Raw genomic sequence first — 25,716 nt, 5'->3', positions numbered from 1 at the left:
TCACTGGCTCCGCTCCCCATCCTCTACCTGACACTCATACATTTATTTATGGCTCTGCTTTTGGGCACATTTAGACTTGCAAACACAACACTATCAGCCAGATCTCATGGTAGCTAGTTGCTTTAACGGGAACAATTGTGTAAACAGAACACACACAAACACATTGCAAAAAGACTCGAGTGAATAATCAAAAGCCCTTCTGTAAGATCGGTTATTGCTATTATCACAGCATGAGTGTATCTGCAGCCGCGCTGGTCCCCGACAACTGCACAGTTCAAGATCACAGCACAGCAGCAAAAGTGAAGGTGGACATGCTATTATTACTCTGCAAACACTCCAAACCGCAGTGCACACTGCAACACACTGTGTCCAACTGAATACACTGCACACTGCAAGCAACTGCTGTCATTCCCATACCAGCCTCTATGTCTCCACTCCCTGTCTGTGGTCCTTCTGTCAACGCTTCTGCAGGAGAGCATCATACAGCTCAGTCCAATAATACAGCCATAAATACATAGGTTATACATTGTTGTGTTAATAGTATATATGAAGAAATATGTCCTAGTCTAAGCCAGTAGACATTGATGGTGATTGAATGTAAGAGCTCAATTAAAGCATAAATTAATGGCTAAATAAAAATGTCAAACTGAAATAGATGAGAGATGATGGGAGCTAGTCCTAGTCTGAGCTGAGAGTGTTTAGCTGCCAATCTTTCAGTGTGTCTTCGGCTGTGAGTTGAACCTGTCACTTAGTGTGGGAGTAAGTATCTAAGAGTGAATATATATGTGTGTGTGTGTGTGTGTGTGTGTGTGTGTGTGTGTGTGTGTGTGTGTGTGTGTAGGCTTTCACTTACAAAGTAGATATCTGTGATTGGCACGTCATCATCGTCGTCGACTGAAGCCTGGCTGGTACAGCCGGAGCCGGACACCTGGCTGGCCCTGTCCGCCTCCACCACCACCTTGGGGCTGGCTGGAGCCTCCAGGGGGTCAGTGGCCTCTGCTGCCCCAGGAGAAGAGGAAGCGGCTGCGGCACAGGAGGAGGAAGAGGCTTCGGGAGCTGTGGAAGAGCTGGAAGTGGCGGCAGCAGCAGCAGCATCAGCAGGAGCTTCGGCACCGGCTACTTCCTGAACCTCACTGTGGAGACAGAGGGGTGAGGGGGTAAGACTCTGTGTATCGTACTGCAAAATACATGTAAAGCAAATACATAGCACATATTTGTACACAAGCATAGATAGTTTATGCTTTTTTGTATTACTAATTACATTATAATAAATAAGACTTATTATTACAGAGGTTCCATGTGGTTTAAGGACAAAAACATACGCGCACACATACACACACACACACACACACACACACACACACATACACACACACATACACAGACACACAGCAGTGGCCACCATTAAGACCCATTAATTGGGTCACTTAGCGAAAGCCACTTCAATATAACAGGGCAGAGGAACAGGACCAAGCTGTTAGATTAGAGCAAACTGGCTCCAATTAAGATTTCATAGCTGTGTGTGAGTGCATGTGTGTGGGTGTTCATGGTCTAGCTGCCTAAGCTCTAAGATTTACCAGCTGGCTGTGTGTTGCCAAAATCCTTTATTGTTCCTGGCCAGATCATCAACTATTAGGAAGGACTTAAGCTTATCCAGATAGCTTTCTCAGCTTCTGTGTTTGAGCTTAGCTCCACTGGAAGAAAAGCCCAGCAGTTGACTATTGAGGAAAAGCAGAGTTGGCATCTCACACGGAGAGAACTGATTGGCTGAATCATTAATAGGGGGCATGGGGTGGCGGTTGCCATGCAGAAGGTCTCTCTTTCACTCCGTCTCTCATTTCCTCCACTTATATCTTCCTCAGACTCTCCATCATTCATTTGCTCCCGCTACCTTTCTCTTGATCTCTCTCTGTCTGCCTGTCTTTGTCATTTCTACCTCTTCTCTTCCTCAGACCCACTGTTTCTCTGTTTTTTTTTCTCTCCCTCTCAGTCTGACTCTCACATCAAATCCTTTTTTCAACAGCAACACTCTTGGTCTCTTTCTCTTCCAATCATTCGCCCTCATTATTTTCTCTATTTCTTTTTCTCCCCTCCACCTCTCTCTTCCTTCTTCCATCTATCCACCCATCCATCTCTCTCCTCCCTCTTCCATCCAAGGAGTTCCCCAGCAGTGGGGCCATCCAGATGGCTAATTCAGTCGCCTGTCCCTGGCTCTGACGCTTTCACCGCCCCCTCCCTCCTCCCCCTCAGTTCCTTCCAGACCCCCAGGCCATATGTCTAGCCACTGCCTTCTCCGCATCAGACCCAATTATTCAGTCGGTCCCCTTCAGCAGCCACACCCTGACCCTCCACACTCAACCCCGGCCCCAGTGTGAACTCCAGTGCCACTATCAGTTCAGCTGAGTTCAGTTCAGTTGAGTTCAGTTTAGTTGAGTTTTTTCATTTTAATCCCATGAGCAACTAATGTCCAGCTGGTTTGGTGTTCTGAGGCACATATCAAGTGTGTTTTTGTGCAATGTAGTGTCTACTTGTACCGCATATCATCCCATCTCCCTCTTTCCCCCATCTTTCTTATCTCTCTATATAGTCCACCCCAAAAACGCAATCTTTAAAAAGCAGGTTAGAATTGGGGAAGGTTTAGGTTTTCTCAGCTCTGTGTCCCGGCCCTGCAGCCTTTCTGCTCCACTGCCCTACTTCTATTGGCTGGTTCCCCGATGTCAGGGCTCCTCCAGCCCCGTCTCTGCCTCATAGTGTCACCCTATAAAATACAGACACTACACACACACACACACACACACACACATACACACACAGTACAAATACCAATACATGTACACACTCTCTCTCTTAACCTAATTAGATGCCTGCTCCAGATAGTGCCTGCAGCATTTATCTGTCCATAACAGGGACTTTGCCACCCCCAGACCTCAATAAACAAATGGGTTAGGCTGTGTGTGCGTGTGTGTGTGTGTGTGTGAGAGTGAGTGCATGTGTCTGTCTGTGTGTATATTTCTCCTAGTGTGTGTGTGTTTATGGCTTCAGTGTTTAGTCACAGTGGAACATAAAACCAAGAATTTTACATCAAAAACTCCAGTAGGCTGTGTGCAGCAGGTTATTTATAGAGCGGTGTAAAACTGACTCATATTGATGATTGGGGTCATGAAGGACTCATTACGGCTCTACAGCTTAGCTAACTCCTATTAGGTTAGCATCTCTTTACAGTGCTGGCTTCTTTTTGTTTACAACAGAAAGGACGCACTGGTACATGGTCCTAACAGCGCTGAGAGCTGAGTATGTCTTGGTTATACAGTATATGTTCTATTTTGAGTATGTGGGACACATATTCAACATCATCAACAAGTAGCTGTGTTTCAAGTTGTGCTCAATATGCTGGAATGTTGAAAGACAGACTAAGCGACACACATTTGCATTTTGAACCACTTTCCTCAATTCCAGAACATTTTCTAGCATCCTTCTATGTGTGAAAAAGGTGGAGAGTGGAGATGGTTTGCTAAGATTTCTAACATTTCAAACAAGGCTCTCAGTGTTGGATTTTAGTATTAGCTGAGGGAAATTCTTAGGTACTGATACCCTCCTTTCCATCCCTAGAACAAATATGCACACACACACACAAACACTGCACTGCAAAATGTATCCATTTTTACAATCATCTAGTCTAGTATTAGGTCTTAAGATCTTGTTCATGTTTAAAACAAGCAAACAAAAATCTGCCACTGGGGTGAGATAATTTCACTTGTTTTCAATGAAAATCAACATGTTTCAAGAATTTTCTTCAATAAAGTGATATTACCTTTATACGAATGGAGTGATCTTCCTTATTTCAAGACACTGTCACTTGTTTTGTGACAGGTGAAAGTGTGTTCATAACAAGTGAAATTATCTCACCCCACTTGCAGATTTCTTTTTATTTGTAAGACTACTTGACTTGTTAAGATGGAGATCATTTCTCAGTGTGCTGTGGGCGTACCTGGTCTCAGGCGAGGGCTGCGGGGCAGTGATGGTGGGCTCACTGTCGTGTCTCTTCACCTCCACCTCCACTGTGATGGTCTGCTGATCCTCCTCACGCACACGCAGCTCCTCCTGGGTCCTGTTCACACACACACACACACACACACACACGCACGCACACACGCACGCACACACACACACACACACATACAAACACACATAAAAACACATGCACAAAGGAAATGAAACACGTAAAGGCATAAAATCAAAAAAAGTGTGAAAAAACAAACACACGGCAGATCTTAGCAACAGGAAGGGCGGGTCAACTCATAAACACAGACCAACAGACTGACCTAAGACTTTTCTCACACACACCCACCACACCCAGAAATGTTGCTGTAAAAACATGGAGTGAGCAATCCTCTAAACTGTGGAAGAACAGCTGAGTTGATCATGCTCAAACAGCAGAGTTATTATGAAGTGAAAGTAGCATTCATGGTCCAGACTTACCTCCCATCATGGCTGAGAGACTGGGTGTGCCTCCTGTGGACAGAGACAGAGGAAACAGTGTCAATACAAGCTTTATGTAAGTCCTGGCTAGCTTACATGGGAAATACTGGGCAGGACCCTGGGGTGGGGTTCCTAAAAAGTTCTCATAGTCATTACTAATGAAACAATCTGAACTTTCTCTGCTTAAGTTGTGACAGAAGGATCTCATACAGATTAACCTGCTAAAAAAATGAGATACTGTATGGGAAACATTATCTATTTACACAAAATAGAACTTAACAATTCAATACTGAAGAAACCAAAGAGAATATAATGTTTCAACCTGATGAAGATCTCCGCCAGGCAATATTTATTATATACTATATGGTAAACGATTATTAGTTATAATTTATACTGTGCCCTTTCTTTCAGGACTTATGCAATATCTATTCGCCACATATAGACAGCATGGCAGTGTATCCATTCATCTCTATGAGCCTCATGGCAACACCGAGGAGAAGTGTAGATTATCATGTTATTTGATACTCTATACCCACCATCTATTCATTGTGAAGTGGCAAGTCAGCAACAGGGCTCAAATTGCAATGGATAACTCTAACGTATGTGTGAGTGGGTCTTATCGCGTGTGTTTGTGTGTGTGTGTGTGTTAGCACCTATAGCGGGGGTGCTCGGCCGTGTCGGAGGGGGATCTCTCAGGAATGGATAGAGAGGTGGTGGAAGACAGCGTGGTGGCGATGGACGCTGTGGTGGCCTCTTCAAATGACGGAGGGGTGCAAGGGAGGAGATCTGGTCGTCCTGGTGGGGAGACAGAGAGATACACACGTTATTCATCAGCATTATTTATCTCTGAGACAGCCTGTGTGTGTGTGTTTGTCAACATGTGTGTATTGTAGGTGTGTTTACCCTCATCCTCCAGCGTGGGGAAGCTGCGTGCTCCTCTCAGGTCGTAGATGTTCTCGTCTCTCTCGCAGGGCAGCTGGCTGGCTGACCAGGCGGCTCCTGGACCCGCATACTTAGGCACCGTCAACGACACGCGACCCTTCTTAGATGGAGACGACTTCAAAGCTGGGGGTGGACGCACACACACAGAGTAAACATAAGGACTTGGAAAATATGGATGTGTGATATTTTATGTTGCTACTGTCAGTTAAAAAAAATATATATTTTTCAGGATCACAGCAAAAGCATTTTTTCAGAGGAAAAAATCCACCCTAAAACACTTAAACACTTAAAAAACAACAGTTTTGTTGTTTGGTGTTTTTCTTATTCCCACTGATAACCAAACTAAATGTAGTCAATGTGACGTCACATTGAGATATTTCCAGCACAGCTACAATGGAATTTGATAGAAGAAATATTTTTAGCTGTAGGTCGCAATCATAGCCCCAAAGTTCACAAACTAACTGGCTAACTAAATGCTGATACGACCACCTTTGATTGAAAGCAGCAAGTTCACGCCCTTTCTCTGGGGGTAAAGTACAATACATAACTCCTGGAATGCATTGAACATTACAAATTGATGATATCTAACAGTGTAGGAGTGTCGGAGTGTGGGGTTTTCCTTTAAATTGATGCCCATGTTACAATGGATTCTGAATATGCTTCACTGGCTCTAGATCATGAAACTCCTAAACCTCCTACGTAAAAGACGATTTAAATCATCAGCTGAAGTAAAAACATAAAAAAGTTTTTACATGACAGCAGAGATATGGTAGTTACTATCTTTTTGTCAAAATAGACATCACACAATGAATGCCATCCCACTTGGCAATGCAGACTGTGGTATTGGAAATCTTTCTTTCCATATGAAAATCTATCCGCCTCTGTCTTTCGAGTGTGATGCATCAGATAACAGCGCAAGGATCAAATCAATGTTTTTCTCACACATGACATTAAGCAGCGCCTAATAAGGCAGTTAGCAATCTGACTTTCCTGTCAAGGCTCAGCAGTAAAAAGAGAAAAGCCTGGCATCTGACATTTGAGTCTGTGGCTCATCTCTGGGCTCCGTCTGACTATGTAAGGCAGCGTCTTAATGGGAATGAACTCACAGGAACTCTTCTTGAAAACTGTGCTGCTCATGAACTTGAAGAATCTGTCTGCATAGAAGCCTGGCCGGTGGACTGATACCGTGTCCTGAGAGAGAGAGAGAGAGAGAGAGAGTGAGAGAGAGAGAGAGAGAGAGAGAGATAGAGATAGAAAGATAGACAGAAAGAGAGAGATAGAGAGAGAGATAGACAGATAGATAGATAGTTAGAAAGATAGACAGAAAGAGAGAGAGAGATAGATAGAGAGAGAGAGAGAGAGAGAGAGAGAGAGAGAGGGAGAGAGAGATAGACAGATAGACAGAAAGAGAGAGAGAGAGGAGAGAGAGAGACAGAGAGAGAGGGGGAGACAGAGACACACAGAGAGATTAATGAGAGAAACAGTGCGTGAAAAAAGGTTCAAACCAGTGCTTAGATGAATCTGTCAGTCTATCTATTAGTCCCATAATGACCCACTTCACTAATCCTTTTCTCTGGGCCAGTAGACAGCATCACAGATACAAACCAAGACAGGTACAGGTACACACTGAAACAGAAACAGAGACATACTCGGGCCAGGCTACAGACTATTCCAGCCTCTTCATTATTCATGTTGGAGCAGACTAAGAACACACTGCCACCAGACTGACAGATGACACTTGGTGTTTGGTTCAGACTGTTAAGAGGGATGGAGGGAAGGGACGGGACTCAGCAACTCCTCCCTACACTGTCAGGTTTTTTTTTTAGCTTTTTGCATCACTGGAGTTAAATATAAATAACATGCTTGCGTATGTGTTGAATGTGTTAGAACCTACTGTATGTAGAGTGTGTCACTCAACTTGACTGAAACACATCAGAGAGAGGGCATGTAGAGTACCCTTTATCATCAGTGACGCACAGGATATTATTATGGGGTTGCTATGCCACACATATCTTGTGTATGTCTGTGTGTGCCTGTGTGTGTTTGAGAGTAAGAGAGTGGGAGAGAGAGTGGAAAGAGAGGGGGTGGGGGGGGGAGAGTGATTCAGAGAGAGTGATTCTATCTTAAGAACAGTCTGGTGCTGATGTACAGAGTCGGCTACAGAGAGGATGAGGAGATGTGAGGTGCTTCAGAGCCGGGGGACGTGGAGGTGAAGAAGCAGAGAGTGAGAGAGAGAGAGAGAGAGACAGTGAGGGAGAGAGAGAGAGAGCGAGCGCACTCATACCATCCCTAAGCGTATCTCTGTTGTTGGACAAAAATCACATATCTGGAAAAAATTACGTTTCTCAGGAATGCGGCAAAGAATTCTTATTAAAAGTGCTTCATGTAGCATTTTTAAACATCAATATACAGTATTATTATCGTGATAAATATAGTGATATAGTGATACCTTTGTATATTTATCATAAACAAATGAGAGCATGGTCGAGACAACTGGTAGCCTCCATCTCACGCCAGTGGCATTGATAGTGTTTCACTCAAGATCATATTTCCCATGAAGCCTGTTGCTTCCCGTCGTAAAGAGGATCTTGGCTCTTCAGTCAAAAGGTTTTCTCTTTCGCTTTACTGAAGAGGATGAACATGTTCAAGGTGATTTTTCCACCGGCCTTTCACTCATTCTGCCATTTGCCATTGCGAGAAACTGAAAACTTTCACCTGGTGGCACACAATGTAAAATGCAGTGTAGAGGCTGCCACTCTTAATGGTGATGGTCTAGTTTGTTTATGGTACATATACTAATGTCTCGAAATTAATGTGGTAATTATTTGTTGATGTTAAAATGCTACAAGTAGCACCTTTAAAGAGAATGCCCAGAATGATGCCCACATATGAGCATATCAGGGGTACTCTGCATGTTCTCACTCACATTGATATAAATATGCCCAAGTTCATTTTATTATGAGCACAATGAGGGCAAACCTTTATGACCATGACAGAAATCAATAAAGATTAATAAAGAAGAGAATAAATTAATGAAAACGTATGCACTGCAACTGGGGCTGGGCACTGGTACAAAATTCACCTTTTTGTAATCCTCGGGTCTATTTAGTTGTTCTAAAAATAGGCTTGTACTCATACTATAAAGCAAGGAATCTCTGTCTATGTGTGTGTCCTTCGCATATCTCGAGAACCGTTCGTCCGATCTACTTCACACTTGGCGGGTGTATTGCTGGGGACCCAAGGACGTGCAGTGTCGGATTGGACACGCGACACATTCAATATTAATAAACTTTGAATAAACAAGTGAACAGCGCTCTGTGCAGCAGCGGGGCTCAAAGCAAGCGACTGATAGCCTACGTCTATTGTGTGTTTTTTTTTTGTGAACGGGCACTGCACTAGTAAGGTTTAATACACAGACACACAAACACACCCACAAACATGAATGTCTCTAAACTGAGCGATAATGCCAGAGTATCTTCATCTTTTAGGCCGAAGAGGGACAGAAACAGAGATAGGCAGATGGAGGAACAGATGGGCTGACAAAGATGAACACACAGGTAGACAGACTGCTTTTCATCAAAACAATAAGGTGAGTTTGCTGTGCTTAAAGCGAAGAAAGGTTCTCACAGGTACAGAGATCCAAACACAAATAAAGCTCAAGGCTACAGTACATCAGATCCAGTACAAGCTAAATGATAAATTTAACTGTTGTTCCTTTGTGTAATCTCCCTAGAGACCAGACTGCATCAGACGGGACAGACAGTATGTCACATGTCTGGGTAATATGATAATACTACATAAGATGGAGATTATGACATTCACAGACAGAGTTGAGGAATAAACTCATTGATATCAGTCTGTTGTTCAAAGAGTGATCTGATTAGGAAGCGTCAGTGTGCGTGTTTGCCAACATATGTACATGTGCTCCATGTGTGTGTGTGTGTGTGTGTGTGTGTGTGTGTGTGTGTATTTGTTATGTGCTACAGTGCATGTGCGCCTGCCCTTGACTGGCTGTATTTCTATGTAAAGCGTTATTAAAAACGGTGCTCACCCCGTCGTGAACCAAAGCCTTCCATGTGTGCTCCAGCTTCTTGATTAGCCTGCAAATGCAAACAGCAGCACATCATGTTAAACGCGTATTAGGGTCACAGGCAAGTATGAATGGAAGCAACATGCCTGTAGGCTGATGGGGTTAAGTATGCTGTCTGAAGTGATTAAGCTGTTTCAATGTATAAGTGCTATCCTATGAACGCTGTACATACATCTGTCTTCAAAACTCATTCTAAACACCCATTCTCAGTAACCCAGAGTCCAATCAGGTTAAAATCTGACTTTCTGAGAATCTGAGATTATAAACATCCAAACAAGGTTGCTATGTTTTGGGTTTTATGCAGCTGCTGCAACAGGATGATGTGTGTACGTATTTACTTGGCCTCCATCACAAGCTTGTGTCATGTGATGCTTACATGTAAGATACAGCTGATGACCTGTGGTGACTACCTGTATCACATGATTACTGTCATGATTACCTGTAGGATTGCAAGATGTCAATGATTCCGATGTAGAGAAGAAGTCGCTCCCCTTTTCCGTTGACCGCTGGGATACCTCCCATCCTAAACACAGAATGGAAATAAAACAGTTGATTCCTCTGTCTAATTTAGAAGGAGCAGACCTGGAGGGGTGGAAAGTTCCACTGTATATGCTACAGTTAGGCCACCATCTGTAAACATAGTGGGCTGTCACTATTCTGAACAAGGTTCATGCCCCACCTTTGTATCTTTCAGGTTTGTCCTATTTAATGTGAGATCCCCAATGAACCATTTTTTCATCTATCAAAATTTTATAATCTCAACCAAATTAAAGTTTTTTATGATAACTGAAAATTTCTTTCCCTCCCTTTCCAACTCGTCCTCCTCTTCAGGAAACATCACATGTGGGATGCCCCAGGGCTCAATTCTTGGCCCTGCAGCCATGACATGGATGTCTCAGACATTTTTATAACTTGATGACAGAAAATCTGAACTAATTTTATTTGGTTCTCCCACCTCTAGAAGTATGATTCAGAACAAACTAGGTAGTCTGTCTACTGACATTAAATCTGTTGCCAGAAACTTAGGGGGTTCTGGTTTTCGACAGAAATCTGACTTTTGAGAATCAGGCTAAGAAGACAGTACATTCCTTGTTCTTTTACATCATGTTTTTATGCTCAGTTAATTTGGAGAGGGTCATTCATGCTCATCTCGTTTAGACTCCTGCAAATTCCTTTATACCTGCCAATCTGTCTTCATTTTAAAGCTCAGCAAGTTCTGGCCCATGGCCATACTGTCGACCTTTTAAACCCCTCTGAACCTCAGCGCAGCCTGAGATCCTCTGGCAGGAAACCTCTGACTGTTGGCCGGTCAAGTCTCAACACCAAAGCTGACTGGCTGTTTGCCATCAGCGCCCCGAAGTGTGGAGCAATCTGCCCAAGGAACTCAGGCTAGCTAAATCAGCATCACCTTTAAATCTCTTCTTTCTTACAGACTCACTTTGATGTAATGATTTTCTTAAAATGTCTTTTTTTAATTCTTATTATAATACTGTGCAGCCTGTAGCTCACCACCATGGTAAAGACAGAGATATATACACTCTCTCTATCACTTGCCAGTATGAACAGTCATATTTCTGACCCAGTTCTTTTGCCATCAACCTCTCCTCTCTCTTGCCAAACTCACGTGTCGTCGGTGTCGATGGACTCTCCGCAGGCGGCTCCTCCCTGGATGGACTCCATGGCTGTGGAGTAGAGGGCCTTCTGCTGGGCCACGGGCCGCTTCTCGTCGCTGCCGCCCTGAGAGCCCTCCATCTGCCTCTCCCTCTCTGCCTGGTCCATGTTGTGGACCCCCAGCAGCAGGCTGTAGTCCATGATCTTGAAGCTCTCCAGCACCTGGGAATAGGGCGCATATAGACAGATGTAAGCATACACTGATAGACAGACACATGACATATACAAGTGGGTGGAAGCTTCTATCCAAAGTGCATTACAGTACCATAAGTGCATACACTCACCAGCCACTTTATTAGGTACACCCACTCCTTAACACAAATAGCCTGCTCCTCCAAACAGTGATTCAACAGTGTGGCAGCAGTTCAGTATATAAAGCATGCAGACATGGTGAAGTCGTTTCGTTTTTTGTTCGACCAAACATTAGAATGGGCAAGATACGTGATCTAAGCGACTTTGACCGTGTTCTGATTATTGGTGCCAGACGTGCTGGTTCCAGCATCTCAGAAACAGCTGCCTTCCTGGCATTTTCACGCACTACAGTCTCTAGAGTTTACAGAGAATGGTGCGATAAACCAAAAAACATCCAGTGAGTGGCAGTTCTGTGGCTGAAAAACACCTTGTTAATGAGAGAGGTCAGAGGAGAATGGGCAGACTTGCTCAAGCTAACAGAAAGGCCACAAATGCTCAAATAACAGCTCTTTACAACAGTGGTGTGCAGAGGGGCATCTCTGAACATATTAGGTGTTCCTAATAAAGTAACTGTATAATTTCAATATGGGTGGCCCCAGTGGGAATGAGACCGATAACCTTGGGGATGTTAGTGCCATGCTCAGACCTATACAGGACAACAAATTTTACTCACACCTATACGCAGTGGTGCACATAAATAGACAATGTATCTGTGAGAGTGACATACACGATAAACACTATGCGCTATACAAACGCGCGTGCACGCATACACACATGAGGTGGTGATTTATGGGATGGGGGCAGGCCTGTTACCAGACCAGACACCCTGTTTCACTGCTCGCTCATAACAAAAGTGTAATTTATAGTGAGGGCTCCTGGGAGTGCCAAACACTCTCGTAAATAGTTGTCTCTCTTCCTCCCGTCTGCACTCCCTCCTCCCTCCATCCACTCTACCATCCTTGTTCTTTTCATCAGGACATTGTACGTGTCCTGGTTTCCTCTAGTGTATTCCTTTACCCCTTTCTGTCTTTCCTCTGTCCATATGTCTCTTTCTCTCTCTCTCTCTTTCCCCCAAGGCACTGCATTCTGGTCCAGTATGACTTATCCTATCTACGTCTCTCCCCCTAATCCTTCCCTCTAACTGTTACCACCTCGCATCCCTCACTGCGTCCCTCTCCCCCCTCTATCCCTCTTTCTATCACCGGAGAATCTCTCTGGAGGGTCTTGATCAGGGTGTTATATGTATCCTCCTCCAGCATCAGCCAATCCCGCCCACCATTCTCACCCTCATCCCTTCCTCCCACATCTCTCTCCCTTCATCTCACCAGGCAGTCTCTCTGCAGGGTCTTGACCAGTGCGTTGTAAGTGTCCTGGTCCAGCATCAGTCCGTCCTGCAGGTCTTGCATGAAGTCGAGGTCTTTGAAGGTGGGTCGGGCCTTCTCCCGCTCCTTCTTGGAGGCTCGCCTCTTGTAGGTGGAGCCCTTCAGGTCGTATTTGAGGTGCATGCGAACAACGCGGGGCAGGACATTGTTCATCACCACCACGCGGATGTTCTTCCCTCCCGACTGGACGCAGTAGAGGCCGAAGAACTTGGGCAGCAGGGTGCGAGGGTTCTGATTCAAGTTCTGGAAGAGGATACACAAGAGAGGAAGAAAAACGAGAGAGGGAGAAGAGGCAGAGGGAGCGAGACATATTAAATCTTTAAGGGGTAAATAATACATAAGCAACAGGATAAGGGATACATGTTCCGCAAACAGTTAATTGATAAACAAGATTCTCACTATACAAACACAGCACAATACAAACACCTTGGGTACAGTTACACTTTTTTCATCTGATCACACTAGTACACATTAAGTAACAGGTCTGAGTGCACACAAATCAGATTTTTCTCACATTGCTATCACATCGTTATAACCGTATATGGAAGTGGTCAGGCTTGCATTGTGATCGTAATTCTGCATAGTCTGGACACAGTCCAGCCACAGTGCATACAACCAGTGTAAAAGAAGGAAGAAGGAATGCAGGAAAAAGTAATGCAGACACAGACACATAAATATAGCCACAGGAGATGAATAACTGCCATTTTTGGGCCAAGTGTGGACATATATGTGAACTCATAAAACCCAATGTTAACAATCAGACCTCAAAAATCACATTGAAATATAACTACAGCCTTCGACAAGCCACCAAACCATTCTCTTGGGTTACTGTGTGTACTGACTGTGGAAGCAACTGGCAGAAAAGCAGGCCAGACTCACGGCAGAACTCAAAATTCATGTGATTCTGCCTTTACCTGATACTGGGCTCTCCCCTTTATCGCCAATCTCTGCTGAATATTTCAGTAGTCAATCCAAACAAATGAGGTTAGTCAGGCTGGGTGCACAGTAAAAAACCTGCTTTGACCTTGGGACCGGGGCCAGATCAGTCCCATTAGAGAAATGAGAGAAGAGAGAGAGAGAGTCCTGGTCCACACAGTGATAAAGCAGACCGTCCATAGGTATAAATGACTATAAGAGGAGAGAGACACAGACACAGATAGACATTTGCTGTCAACTGAATTGAATTGCAAAATTGAACTGAATTAGTAACGTTACTGAACTGCTTTTGATTATATTGTTGTTGATATGATCGTTGATATTTGTTAGATTACTGTTTATTCATTATTAATTATTAGTTGATGTTGCAATCTTACTTCATACATAGGTTTATTTTTTCCTGTCATGTCAATAAAGCATACTTGAATTGAACTGAATTGACAGAAAGAAACAACAGACAGAGAGACATGGAGAAATAGACAGAGATGAAGAATGAATATGGAAGGGGGCACTTGAGGGAGGGACTTGGAGCCATAAATGTGGGTCCGATGACTTTCAAATGAGAGAAACTGGTGGATAGAGAGGTAGAGAGAGGTAAAGACTGAGCATAATGGTGGGGAGGGAGAGAGAGAGAGAGAGAGAGAGAGAGAGAGAGAGAGAGAGAGAGAGAGAGAGAGAGAGAGAGAGAGAGAGAGAGAGAGAGAGAGAGAGTGAGCATCCCCTGCCTTCAGCCACACATGACCCCTCCGTCAATGTGAAGAGGGCACAGCAGTGACAAGTCAACAACACAGCCATGTGAGGAGCAGAGAGGGGGAGTGAGGACAGAGGAGAGGGATGGAGAGAAAAAAAAACACGAGCATGATAGAAAGGAAAGGCTGGAGAGAGGATGGATTAAAAAATGGGAGCTGTGCAGGAGATAAGAGAAAATAAATTAAACTGAGAAAAGGAAGAGGAGGAAGAGTATCACAGCAGCAGGGAAAATGATAAGACATTAAACCTTGGGTGTGTGGATACGGGAGGATGGAGAAACTAGGCCTATAATAAGAAGGGCAAACAGGAGGGAGGGCTTTTGAGAGAAGCAATAGAGGCAGCAATAGAGTCGGTTACATCACTGTGATCTGTATGCTGCTCAGAGCCAGACTCTTCAGCCAGCCCACTGCCATCAGCCAGTCAGCTGTGGAAGACATGTGTAGCTCCACCAGCGACTAGTCTGCCTGCCTGTTGTCTATCTGACTGTTGCTGTGAATACAGAGGAGTCTTTTAAATTTGATCTTACTGTAGCGCTTTTATATGGTGTTTATCATGTCTCAAGTCTGTTTGAGTATTTGCTAGATTCAGATTTTCAGTCTTTGAGAGTTTGATCTGACTGTTTGTGCTCCTGCCTGTCTGTCTGTCTGTGTGCCAGTCTGTCAGCGAACCTGTCTATCTCCATTAGCTCACCTACGATCTTACCCGTCTCTCTGTCTCAGTCCCAGCATCAGTCTGCTCTGGCCTCTGGCTACTGGCATCCCACATGAGCCTGAATCCCTCTGCTTTCATTAAGCCACTTGCTTAGACCAATTATGCCCGCACAACCGCTTCAGAGCACAACCAAAATGGTGGAAAAGGTCACAGTAAATGCACTGAGACTTTCATTTCCATTTCCTCCAATGATTAAATGAATTCCTGCAGCGGTCTTTGGTCATGGCTGTCGGTACATGAATAAACACACGGCCGTGAGGAGTGAACCTGAGAGACTGGAAATAGCAACATGGACATACATGGAGCTGTTGCTGGTTAAGCCCATTCAGACCGAGTCTGGAGAGTGGAGGAGGGGGTACTGTTGGTGCAAGCCATGCTCTGTTAAGCTTAACATCCGGCTACTGAAAGACACCGGCCAGTCTCTTATGAAACCGCATGGCTTGAGGCCTCAGTCGGACATGATAGGACTGTTTTGTCTGCTTTATTTGGAACGGATATCACGCCTGGAGGAGAGATTTCAAAGGTCTTACGTAAACCTGAGATATGAATATACCACTCAAAACAAGAACATCAAGAGAGGTCAGCATGTAAATAAAGTGTGAGTGACGTGCATGAGCAGCGGCCTGTCTGGATCGAGATGTATGAACACTGACAGGTTGCTCCACCTCGTATCCAGGCAGACTGACTGCTCTGTGCGCCTCTATGTATGTATGTGTGTGTGTGTTGTGTCATGTACATGTGTCTTACTGACCATGTAGTATCCAGGCAGACTTAACATTCTGTGTGTGTGTGTGTGTGTGTGTGAATGTATATGTACGCATGTGCAATGCTCACCATGGAGTATCCCGACAAACATTTTTGAGTATGTTTGCATACATGTGTGATGCTTACCATGGAGTGAAAAAGGTGGAAAAGAAAAACAGTGAACCTGAAGGAGTGTGTGGTGAGGAAGAGTTTTAAAAAAAAAAACTCCCTGATAAAGGCTTCGACAGCTGAAATGCATTGGCAGCTGTTTTGATTTCCCAACTTGTTTTTTTTTTTTTAACATAAGACTCTGTTTTCTCATCCTCTCTATACATGAGTGCCTTGATTTCTGGAAAAGCTAAGCCTCACTGTACACTCTCTCAGGTACATTGTTTTTCTTTTTCGCCTTTTTCACGTTTTAGATACACTGTCAAAGAGCATCTTGTTTACATTCCCACTTACACACATCACCACAAACACAGAGAATGCCAATTTTTTTTTGCCTTGCTTACCATATAGTACCCAGGCAGCAGTTTCTGTAGGAACTCAGCCTCCTTGTGCATGACAGTCTTGATGATGAACTCATCGTCCCTGGTCAGATAGAAGACCGAGCCGCTCGCTCCGGGATTGGACAGCTCGATCAGGGGCTCGTTACACAGGGAGTACTGCAGAAACCAAATCAAAGCCACAGTCTGAAAGTTAGCTGATATCATGTGGATCAGCCTGAGTTCTTCAATGAGAGAAGTTAGGAGACCAAATTACTGCAGCAACTCGACGCTAATCATCTGTGCAACTCAAATAACAATGAAAAACTCTTCTGATAAATCTCTTCTGAAACTCCCTGTTGAGAAAACATGAATGAATCATGACTCTGACTGTAGCCATCCTAGATCAATATCAGTGGATGAGGAGTTGACTGTAGTCTTGACAATGAGATCCTTTCATAAACAATGGAGATCAAACACAGAAACAACAGCCTGTTGAAACACACACACACACACACACAGTGGGATACAGCCACGTGATCCATAAATAAACCTCACACAGAAACAGACACTCATGCTTGCATACACATGCACACACACACACACACACACACACACACACACACACACTCACACATATTTACACACTATGGTGAGATTATGAGAAGAAAGGGAGGGAAGGAGAAAAAGGCGTGTGGGTTGGAGAGAAAAACAGAAAGAGCGAGAGAGAGGTACATAATGTAGGGAGACACAGAGGTAGAGTGGAAGAAAGAGGCCCATTGGCATTAGGGTACATAATGAATCACTGAAGCAGTAGCACACTCGACACACACCCAAGGCCACACACAGACACACACACACACACTCAGACGCACTTACACGTTTAATAAAGGCAGCTGTTAAAAATACATCTTTGTTAATACATACGTCAGTCTCCTGCTGCTGTAATGGCTAGCTGAACTTATTATGTGTACCATGTTTTCTCCCTTTGTGTTTTGTGTGTGTGTGTGTGTGTGTGTGTGTGTGTGTGTGTGTGAAGCCATAATAGTGCTTAAAAGCAAGCAATGTCATTTGTGAAAGAAGTAAAGCTGCCTCAGTCTAATTCCTGCTGATGGCTCACTTTTCAATTACCTCTCTCGGGCCTAAAATTTAATTTAAAGCCTTTCTTCACATCAGAACACAGCTGAACAGGGCTAGAGTGTCAAATAGAAAATAATGTAATGGCTGACTAGTAATGGTAGAATGCAAACAGTGACACATAAAAGTCAGGCTGGATTTTCTCGTGGTCTTCATACCAAGAAACCCAATTTCACAGGCATGGATCAAGTCTACTAGACATGATTCAACAAGTGCACTGGAGCTTTTTAGCTGCTCAGGTGGAGGGGTAAGACGTGTGTGTGTGTGTGTGTGTGTGTGTGTGTGTGTGTGTGTGTGTGTGTGTGTGTGTGTGTGTGTGTGTGTGTGTGTGTGTGTGTGTGTGTGCGTGTGTGTTCTACTTCCTGGTATGTGGCTGTGCAGAACATCAGCCTCCAGTTGGTTAATGCTTGTTTGACTTCTACCATACTTCCTAGTGTATGAGCGCTAGGGGTGGGTATCGGTACTCGATACCTTTAAGGTATCGACTGAAATAACCCAGTACCAAGTAGTATCGAAACTTCTCCAGTCAAATGATACCTGCATTCAATACTTTTTGTACACAGATCTAGAAAAAAATGACTGTTTGTATGGCCAATCACCGCAAGCGTTCTTCGATTTAATGCGACGCGTGATTGGCCCACTACCGCAGCAGCTACAACCCATACAGTCTGTGGTGGTGAAGTTGAGCGCTGATATTGGTATCACTTTAAGGGTACTGGTATTCGTACTGGTATCGTAATTTTTTAAACGATACCCTGCCCTAATGAGCGCATACTATATTTCCTTTATGCAGGGCTCTTGGGGTCTGTGCTGCCTAAACAGTGCATACCAAACAAACAAACACCTAGAGCTCTTACAGAGGTGCTCCTCCCGAGCAACTAATAAAGATCTCTACTGAAAACCTTTGTCAATAGTAGGCTAATTCATGCTGGTGGATCTGGTAGGGCTTCAGTGTCTTGCTCAAGGACACTTCAGCAGGGTAGACACCTGCTGTTAGAGGGCTTGAACCTGGTTTCTCTGGTTAAGGACAACTAGAACAATTAGACAACCCTGTCACCCTAATGTGGTGTATATCTAATGCTAGTACCAGAGCTGGTAGACTTAAGCCAAATACACATATAGCCAAAGAGCCAAAAATACCAAAGCACACATAGCTGCAAAACCAGACTGGATAAATGGACATGCAGCTAGCAAGAGAGTAAATGTACATGAACAAAGACAGAATAAAGAAAACAAAAAAAAAACATGCACACAAGGGGTACACACACAACCCAGCTTATAGTTTCTCATTTAGATTATAGGTGACCCACATCTTAACATCTACCTTGTATTTCTGTTAGCCTGTTACAACATTAGTCTTGCTATCTTTTACATATTTGACTGACTCTAGTGTCAACAGACTGAAAATGGTAAGAATTACTGGTAGAATTACTTGTAGCACTGCTAGCGAGTTAGCTATACCACTGAAGTAACCAGATGGCTTGTGTGTATGTATGGAGTGACCACAGCCTGAGAGAGAGAGGAGAAAACTGGGCAGGGATGTGGTGTTGGCACGTGGGTGGAGGACCAATGCATTAAAGATAAGCGCACAAACACTGACTAAGCAGTGATTTGTGTGCTTGTGTGTGTGTGTGTGTGTGTGTGTGTGTGTGTGTGTGTGTGTGTGCTCCCAGACTGCTTAGGGCAGAGCAGTGATTCATGCAGCCCCGCAGTTCCTCCATGCTGATGGGGAGTGACAGGCTGCAGACCTTCCTCCCCTCTCTCTTCATCTGTCCTCTCTCCTCCCCTGCCCTCTCTTGTGTATTTCATGGCCTCTCTCCCTCTCTCCTCCTCTTGCATCCCGTCGTCCCTTCTCTCATCCCATCTTCCCACAGACTAACATTCATCTTTTCCTCTCTCATTTGCTCTCTCTACATCTTTCTCTTTGTCCACTCTCTTCCTCTGTTTCCATCCCCTTTCCTGGTCTTGCTTCTCTTCCCTTTCTCCTCATCGCCCTTTCTTATCCCCAACTTCCATGTTTATCCCTTCAATTCCAGAGGGTTTGTTTGCACTGCACTGTTAAGGTTAGTACTTTGATTCCCACCACTCATAGACAGCTGAACCTTTCCTTTACTTTCATGTGCCACAGTTAATGTCACAGTTAATGTCACAGTTCAAAACGGTGGCTATTTTCCGGAGGTCATTTAGCATCCACCTTATAAGTAAGGGATAATGCCCGACAAGGTGTCCATAATCAGGAATTAATGGACGACGGGGAGGCCAGAACCGTCCTCTGCTGCGTGTCGGACTGTTGCCTACGCGGAGTCCATTAATTCCTGATTATGGACACCTCGAAGGGCATTATCCCGCTTATACCATGGTCACTTGCCCAAGAAAAAAAAATTAAGACCATTAATTTATATTTTCATGCGTTTTGTAATCAAAATCTAAAGTTTTTCACAAGCCATAACTCAGTTTCCCTGGTAACACCTGAGGTTTGACTAATACCTGGAACAATCATTACCATCCCATAAGGTTCTTATGCAATGGAAATGTTGTTCACTACTCCAGTAAATAGGACGAACCTTAGATACGACTTGGCAACGGGAGATATTTCTAGTCCGCTCAGCTCAAAGAACCCTTTGGCTCAGCTATGAGCCAGAAGGCTAACGTTATGCTAGCAACATTCAAAGTCAATAACAAACAGTAAATATAATTTGACAGTATGTTTAAAAACAAGACTAACTAGCTATCCAGCCATGTCACTGTCCCCAAATCAATATCAAGATTTTCACGAACATACAAATTGTAAACGGAGGCTTTGACTGCGTCCCTGTTGCTATGGTTACTCGTTTTAGATACAGGCTGATACTACGTAGCCAGCGCATTAATTTAGAACGGTGAACAGACAGTTTCACTGGAACTACTTAGTAGGTGTCCATTATCAGGAATTAATGGACACCCTGCAGCCAATCAGAATCGAGTATTCACCCAGACCATGGTATAAGAATCACTTTAATTCACATGGGGACGCAAACTGGTAGGACTATGAACGAGCAACAGGCTGAATCTTACCAGGTAGTCGTCCGGCCTGATGCCAAACAGTTCTCTGAAGTAGCGGAAGGCCACAGGAGCGTAGGTTTTGAAGCGGAAGTCTGGGAAATGGTGGGCTGGGGTCAGGTTGCTGCCTTCACTGGAATACAGAACAATACAAAACAATATCAGAGCATATAGGATGATGAGAGGAAATAATTTGCATTTCTCTCCACGGAGTGTCAAACATAGCCAGGTGAAGAACAGCAGAACAATCAATCAATACAACAATCCAATACAACAACATTCACATTCACACGGATATAGCACCAGAGATGCATATGCTTGGCTCTGTGTCTAGCGGCAGTAGAAACCTGGGGAAGAAGATGCTCTCCACCACGTAGAAGTCCTGCATCAACACGTCTCTCTCAGGCTTGGAGCTCAGGTTGCCCACTGTGTAGCCGATGCCCAGCTGGATGGCACCTTTCAAGGCAGAGGACGTGGTCTGCATGGGGGAGAGGGAGGCAGAGGCAGAGGTGGTGACTGAGATATTTATCCTTTGCCAGCTTACAGTATGTGAAGAGCCCTATTCTGAGATGGTACATCATTTTGGGGAAAAAACAATATATATATATCAGAAGGCGAAAGTGTAACATTTTTAAGATGGCACTCTAGATATCTCATTTTGAAATGATTTTGGAGTGAAACTCTTCCATTCCGTCTCCATCTCCCTCTGACCTGGCCTGGTTCAAAATGGTGCTTCAAATGAGCCAGTCATTCTGTCAAGCTGAGAGTTTTTCTTCTTTTCAGTCCCAAGTGAGAGCCATCCACAGACTGACACAGAGAACTGAGCGAGAAAACATGATAGTGGGGTACACACTTGAACCCCACTGATTGATTACCATGCAAACTACTTTGTCAGTGAATAAAATCTATAAATATACTTGATATTTTATTGGCCATGTCAACCCTCACATATTTGCTGTCTCTACAGTCAACTTGCTGTAAAATAGTAAGAATATAAATATTAGTTACTGGCTACAGGCAATAAGAACAACTATTGTGTTAGTTCTACCTAATAAATATTGGTTCACCGCCCACTGAGAATTTCTCAGATGTCTCTCTCTGCAAAAATGGAATCACACCTCTTAGCGTGCCAACAGCCATGTGCTGTCTACATGTCTACTGTACTGTACCTTCTTGTAGGTGGTCTCTCCTGATGCATCCACCCCTCTGTGGCCAATCTTCTTCCCCTGACCAGGCTGGCCTGAGGACGAGGGCATCTGGAGAGAGAGAGGAAGAGAGAGAGAGAGAGAGAGAGAGAGAGAGAGAGAGAAACACACACACACACAGATTAATGAGATAGAGCGACTTGCATCAATGGGGACAGGAGGATTTGCAGCTGTTCATTAACAGCGGGTAAATATTTGAAGATAAAAAGATTTGGGAGGAAAACCGTATCAAAGAACGAGTGATTTCAAGCTTTGATCAAGCTTTGCTCTTATGTATTGTATTTCACTGATGAGTAGAGCAGCTGCACATTTTGGAGCAAAATGCAAATACTTGGTTAACCTGTCCTCTCATGAGTTGAACCTTTTTTTTTTACTTCACCTTTACTCATTCAAACTACTCAAACTATGCCTAGCTTGAGTTTTGATGGCATGTTTTATACAACAATCTGTTTTTAGTAAATATTTTAAAGAGGCAAGGGTTAAGAGGATAATAACAGAGTGGACATTGTAGATATCAAAGCTGGGCATTTGACATAAATATTTCTGAAGTTGTTGTAAGTTATGTTTATTAGGCTATTCAATTTAATACGTTTTTAAGTATAATTTAAAGATAAATTTAAAAAAAAAATGTAATGTCCTCAGCAGGCTCGGGTTAAAGAGCATTTGCAAATAATTGTTTGTTCTAACCTACTTGAAGTACCAGACTGACAGTGTCAAAATTGTCCATCACAGACAAGAATACTAAACTGACTTTCAAATACTTTGCTGTGATTGTCAAAACTTTTTGGTACTCAGTGTATTGAGCTATTGAGCCTTCTTGCACCTTGGTAGCAAAAACAAACAATAAAAGGTACTGTTCCTGTAATGTAACACTATTTAACCGAGGTCCTCAGATGAAGCCTTTTTGGAGTAGTGGTTTATAGTAATGTTCCATAAACATGTGGCTGAACTAGTGAGAGACATTCAGATGATGGAGTAGCTACTGATGTAGAGGATCAAAGAGGAAGTGAGGAGGGGAGCATAACAGAGCGGATCATCACAGGAACAGACACTAGCTTACCTCTGTGATGAAGGCCTTCTTAGCAGCAGCATCTGAGAGGGAGACAGACAGAGAGAGAGACAGAGAGAGAGAGAGAGAGAGGGAGAGAGATGACCGTGTTAGTAGCTCTGAGAGGGAGAGGCTCTGTTACTCACCATCATTAGTGCTGCCTGGAACAAAGATGAATCCTAAAGGGTAGACACAGCAGTCCAACATTATATAATAACAGTGTCAAACACAACTGGGGGCCTGCCAGCCAGCAGAACTGCAGGAGAGACTAACTTCAGCCGCAAGGACACCAAGCCTATTTATAGCCCTATGTATTGTGTGTATGATTTTAATGCATTTTCTATTTAAACTTTTATCTAACCAGCTAGACCCCACTAGATTGAGATGAATAATCTGTTTGGGGTGAGGGCGGGGGGGCCTTTTGTACTTTTGTACATGTATATCTGTGTATATCTTCTTTATTATCGTCCTCATCATTATTATTATTATTATAATTATTACATGTTAATTAACTTATTTTTGGTTTTATATGCACTGCTGTATCACCAAGCATATTCTTATTATTTTTTCTTACTGTTGTTATTATTATTTTAATTATTATTACTATCAATTCTATTTATTTATTTATTTTATAATTAGTTTATATATAGGCTATATTTATATATAGATACTACTGCCATTTTATATGTTGAATTTTTACTATACATTGTTTTTTCTTTTACTTCTCCTTTTCTGTATCCCCCTCCCCTCACATAATGTTTACTTGTTTGTCTTTTGTCTGCTTTTGTCAGTCTTAAAAAAGAGATGATATCTGTACTGTAATAATTTGCATATTTACAAATGTTTCTGTATCTCAATAAAAAATGTTCAAACTAAAAAAAAACAAACAAAAAACAAACAAACAGACAGCTCCTTATTGAGTCAGCCTCAAGATCCTTCATTATCCATTTAAACTAAGCAGGAAACACCAGCTCTTCCAGCTTAAAATCATTTTGCTGTGAGTTCCTTGAAGAGGAAACAGAGAACATGGAAGCACTTTCCCTGTCTGCAGGCTGGCTTTAAAAGGCTGATATTATCTAGGCTGAAATGTGCTACACCGAGAGACTAACAAATGCCTACATAAAATATGGCAACCTAACAAATATTGGAATTGCAGCACAGTCTTTCATCTCCTAAAGTTATTTGAGCATGATCTTTAGTGTAACAACAAGGGGATGTAAATAACAGGGAAAAGCAATCAGAATACTGATTTCACCAGCACGGCCTGAAATAGATCCATAATTATAGCCTTATAACACTCAGCATAATGATGAAGAGAGGGGGAGAGAGAAGGAGAGAGAGAGCAGGAAAGAGAGATGAAAAGAGCAAAGGAAAGAGGGAAAGAGAGGGGATGAGAGAGGGGTTCAGATAGCATGACAGCGCTGATTAATTCCCTTTCTGTTAGGGGGTGAACATCACACTCAGACTCCCAGATGGTGGTGGAGAAACTACAGACATGTTTACAGCAGAAACAACACAGTCTAACTGTTGTGGACACAACAATTTATGAGCAAACAGAGACAGGCATGACATAAAATACTGTAAAATTCAGACATTTTGAACAGAACACAAGTTTTATTGACGTTATATCTTTCCATTTTCCTTTCACTTGTCGGCACCTGACAGAGGGGCCCCCGTTAGGGAGAGTCTCATTAGCGGAAGGTCACAGGTTCAGGTCTTGCAACAGCCCATGTGCATCGCTCAACAGCCATGGGTCCTTGGGCAAGACACCGAAACCCATGGGGTAGCGTACAATTTCCTGCTTCTGAGCCCCTATGACATTTTGACAACTACATTATAGTCAGCCAGTCACAACAGGCCAAACAGGGGATGAAACATGACTTTTGATATTAGAGCTAAACGCCATTTTAAAGGAATGAGCTCCAACCTCCAACCCAATCCAAAATGATTCAGTCTGTCCTTCTGCCTGGAAAAGCAGCGGAGACAGAAAAGCCTGACCTCTGTGGCAATGTCATTTTGGAGTGGGATAGCATCTTCACAGCATGCTTCTCTGAGTCTGTGTTTTCTCCTTGAAGCTGCCCTGATAGCCAGCCTCTCTCTGTGTCTCTGTGCGGCTGTCAGCCTGCCTCTCGTGGATACCCATGTGACTGAGCCACAGAATAGCCTGTTTGCCACCCCTCCTCCAGCTTCTTCTCTCTCTCTCTCTCTCTCTCTCTCTCTCTCCCTCTGTCACACACAGATTTGCTGTGGGATGAGCAAGCCAAAACGTGCCAATGCAATCCCGGCAATGCTGACTGCAGGGGGAAATGTTGGAGAATAAAAAAAAAACACAAAAAAACATTCAAACACCACAGCAGCTATTGGTGTAGAGGGAATGTTGGCAATGCAGATAATTAAAGAGGAAGCTTTCCTGCTTTTTGCCATGCCTTATTATTATTTGCGTCTGTATGTGTGTGTGTTCTGAGTGTGAGTGTGTGTGTGATTGGCTGGCTAAGCGTGATCCTTTAACAGCTCCTCTGTTATTTCCCCATGCCTCCCCCCTGCATGTGTGTGTATGTATGTGTGTGTGTGTGTGTGTGTGTGTGTGAGAGAGAGAGCTACCAGCAGCGGAGATATTTCCCTCCTGTCCTGAGCTGTATCTTTCTGCAGCCATATCCCTTCCCTTCCGCATGCCTGCACTTGTTAAGTCTGCCTTAAGAGTGAGTGTGTGTGTGTGTGTGTGTGTGTGTGTGTGTGTGCGTGCGTGCGTGGGTGTGTGGGTGTGAGTGATAGCTGAGGCTACACGTTTCTAGGCATAGAGTGTCCAGTCAATAAGTGTGTATGTATGTGTCTGGATGTGTGTGTGTAAGCATGTGCTCCATCTCTCCCAGCTGGCCTGAGAGCAAACCGCCACCATGACAGTTTC

At 43.6% G+C, this 25,716-nt stretch overlaps 1 protein-coding gene across 1 annotated transcript in view; it reads right to left on the bottom strand.

Moving 5' to 3' along the window:
* Positions 1-25,716, bottom strand: part of pip5k1ca (phosphatidylinositol-4-phosphate 5-kinase, type I, gamma a) — a 51,177-nt gene that overhangs the window by 8,798 nt on the left and 16,663 nt on the right. The window contains exons 2-16 of the mRNA XM_071543311.1: positions 22,824-22,855; positions 21,728-21,814; positions 20,906-21,036; positions 20,574-20,691; positions 16,410-16,562; positions 12,700-12,999; positions 11,136-11,344; positions 9,951-10,034; positions 9,473-9,521; positions 6,528-6,612; positions 5,383-5,544; positions 5,133-5,274; positions 4,480-4,512; positions 3,989-4,108; positions 854-1,133 (exon numbers count right to left, since the gene is read on the bottom strand). Of these exons, the coding sequence (XP_071399412.1) occupies positions 854-1,133; positions 3,989-4,108; positions 4,480-4,512; positions 5,133-5,274; positions 5,383-5,544; positions 6,528-6,612; positions 9,473-9,521; positions 9,951-10,034; positions 11,136-11,344; positions 12,700-12,999; positions 16,410-16,562; positions 20,574-20,691; positions 20,906-21,036; positions 21,728-21,814; positions 22,824-22,855 (1,985 nt within the window). The remainder of the gene's footprint in view (positions 1-853; positions 1,134-3,988; positions 4,109-4,479; positions 4,513-5,132; positions 5,275-5,382; positions 5,545-6,527; positions 6,613-9,472; positions 9,522-9,950; positions 10,035-11,135; positions 11,345-12,699; positions 13,000-16,409; positions 16,563-20,573; positions 20,692-20,905; positions 21,037-21,727; positions 21,815-22,823; positions 22,856-25,716) is intronic.

Source organism: Centroberyx affinis, unplaced genomic scaffold (assembly GCF_046629955.1).
Source record: "Centroberyx affinis isolate AG114_WGS23_722 - 3 ecotype Tasmania unplaced genomic scaffold, CSIRO-AGI_Caff_v1 ptg004288l_1, whole genome shotgun sequence".
Lineage (NCBI taxonomy): Eukaryota > Metazoa > Chordata > Actinopteri > Beryciformes > Berycidae > Centroberyx > Centroberyx affinis.
The sequence above is the reverse complement of the archived record's forward strand: the minus strand, read 5'-3'. Positions and strand labels throughout refer to the sequence as shown.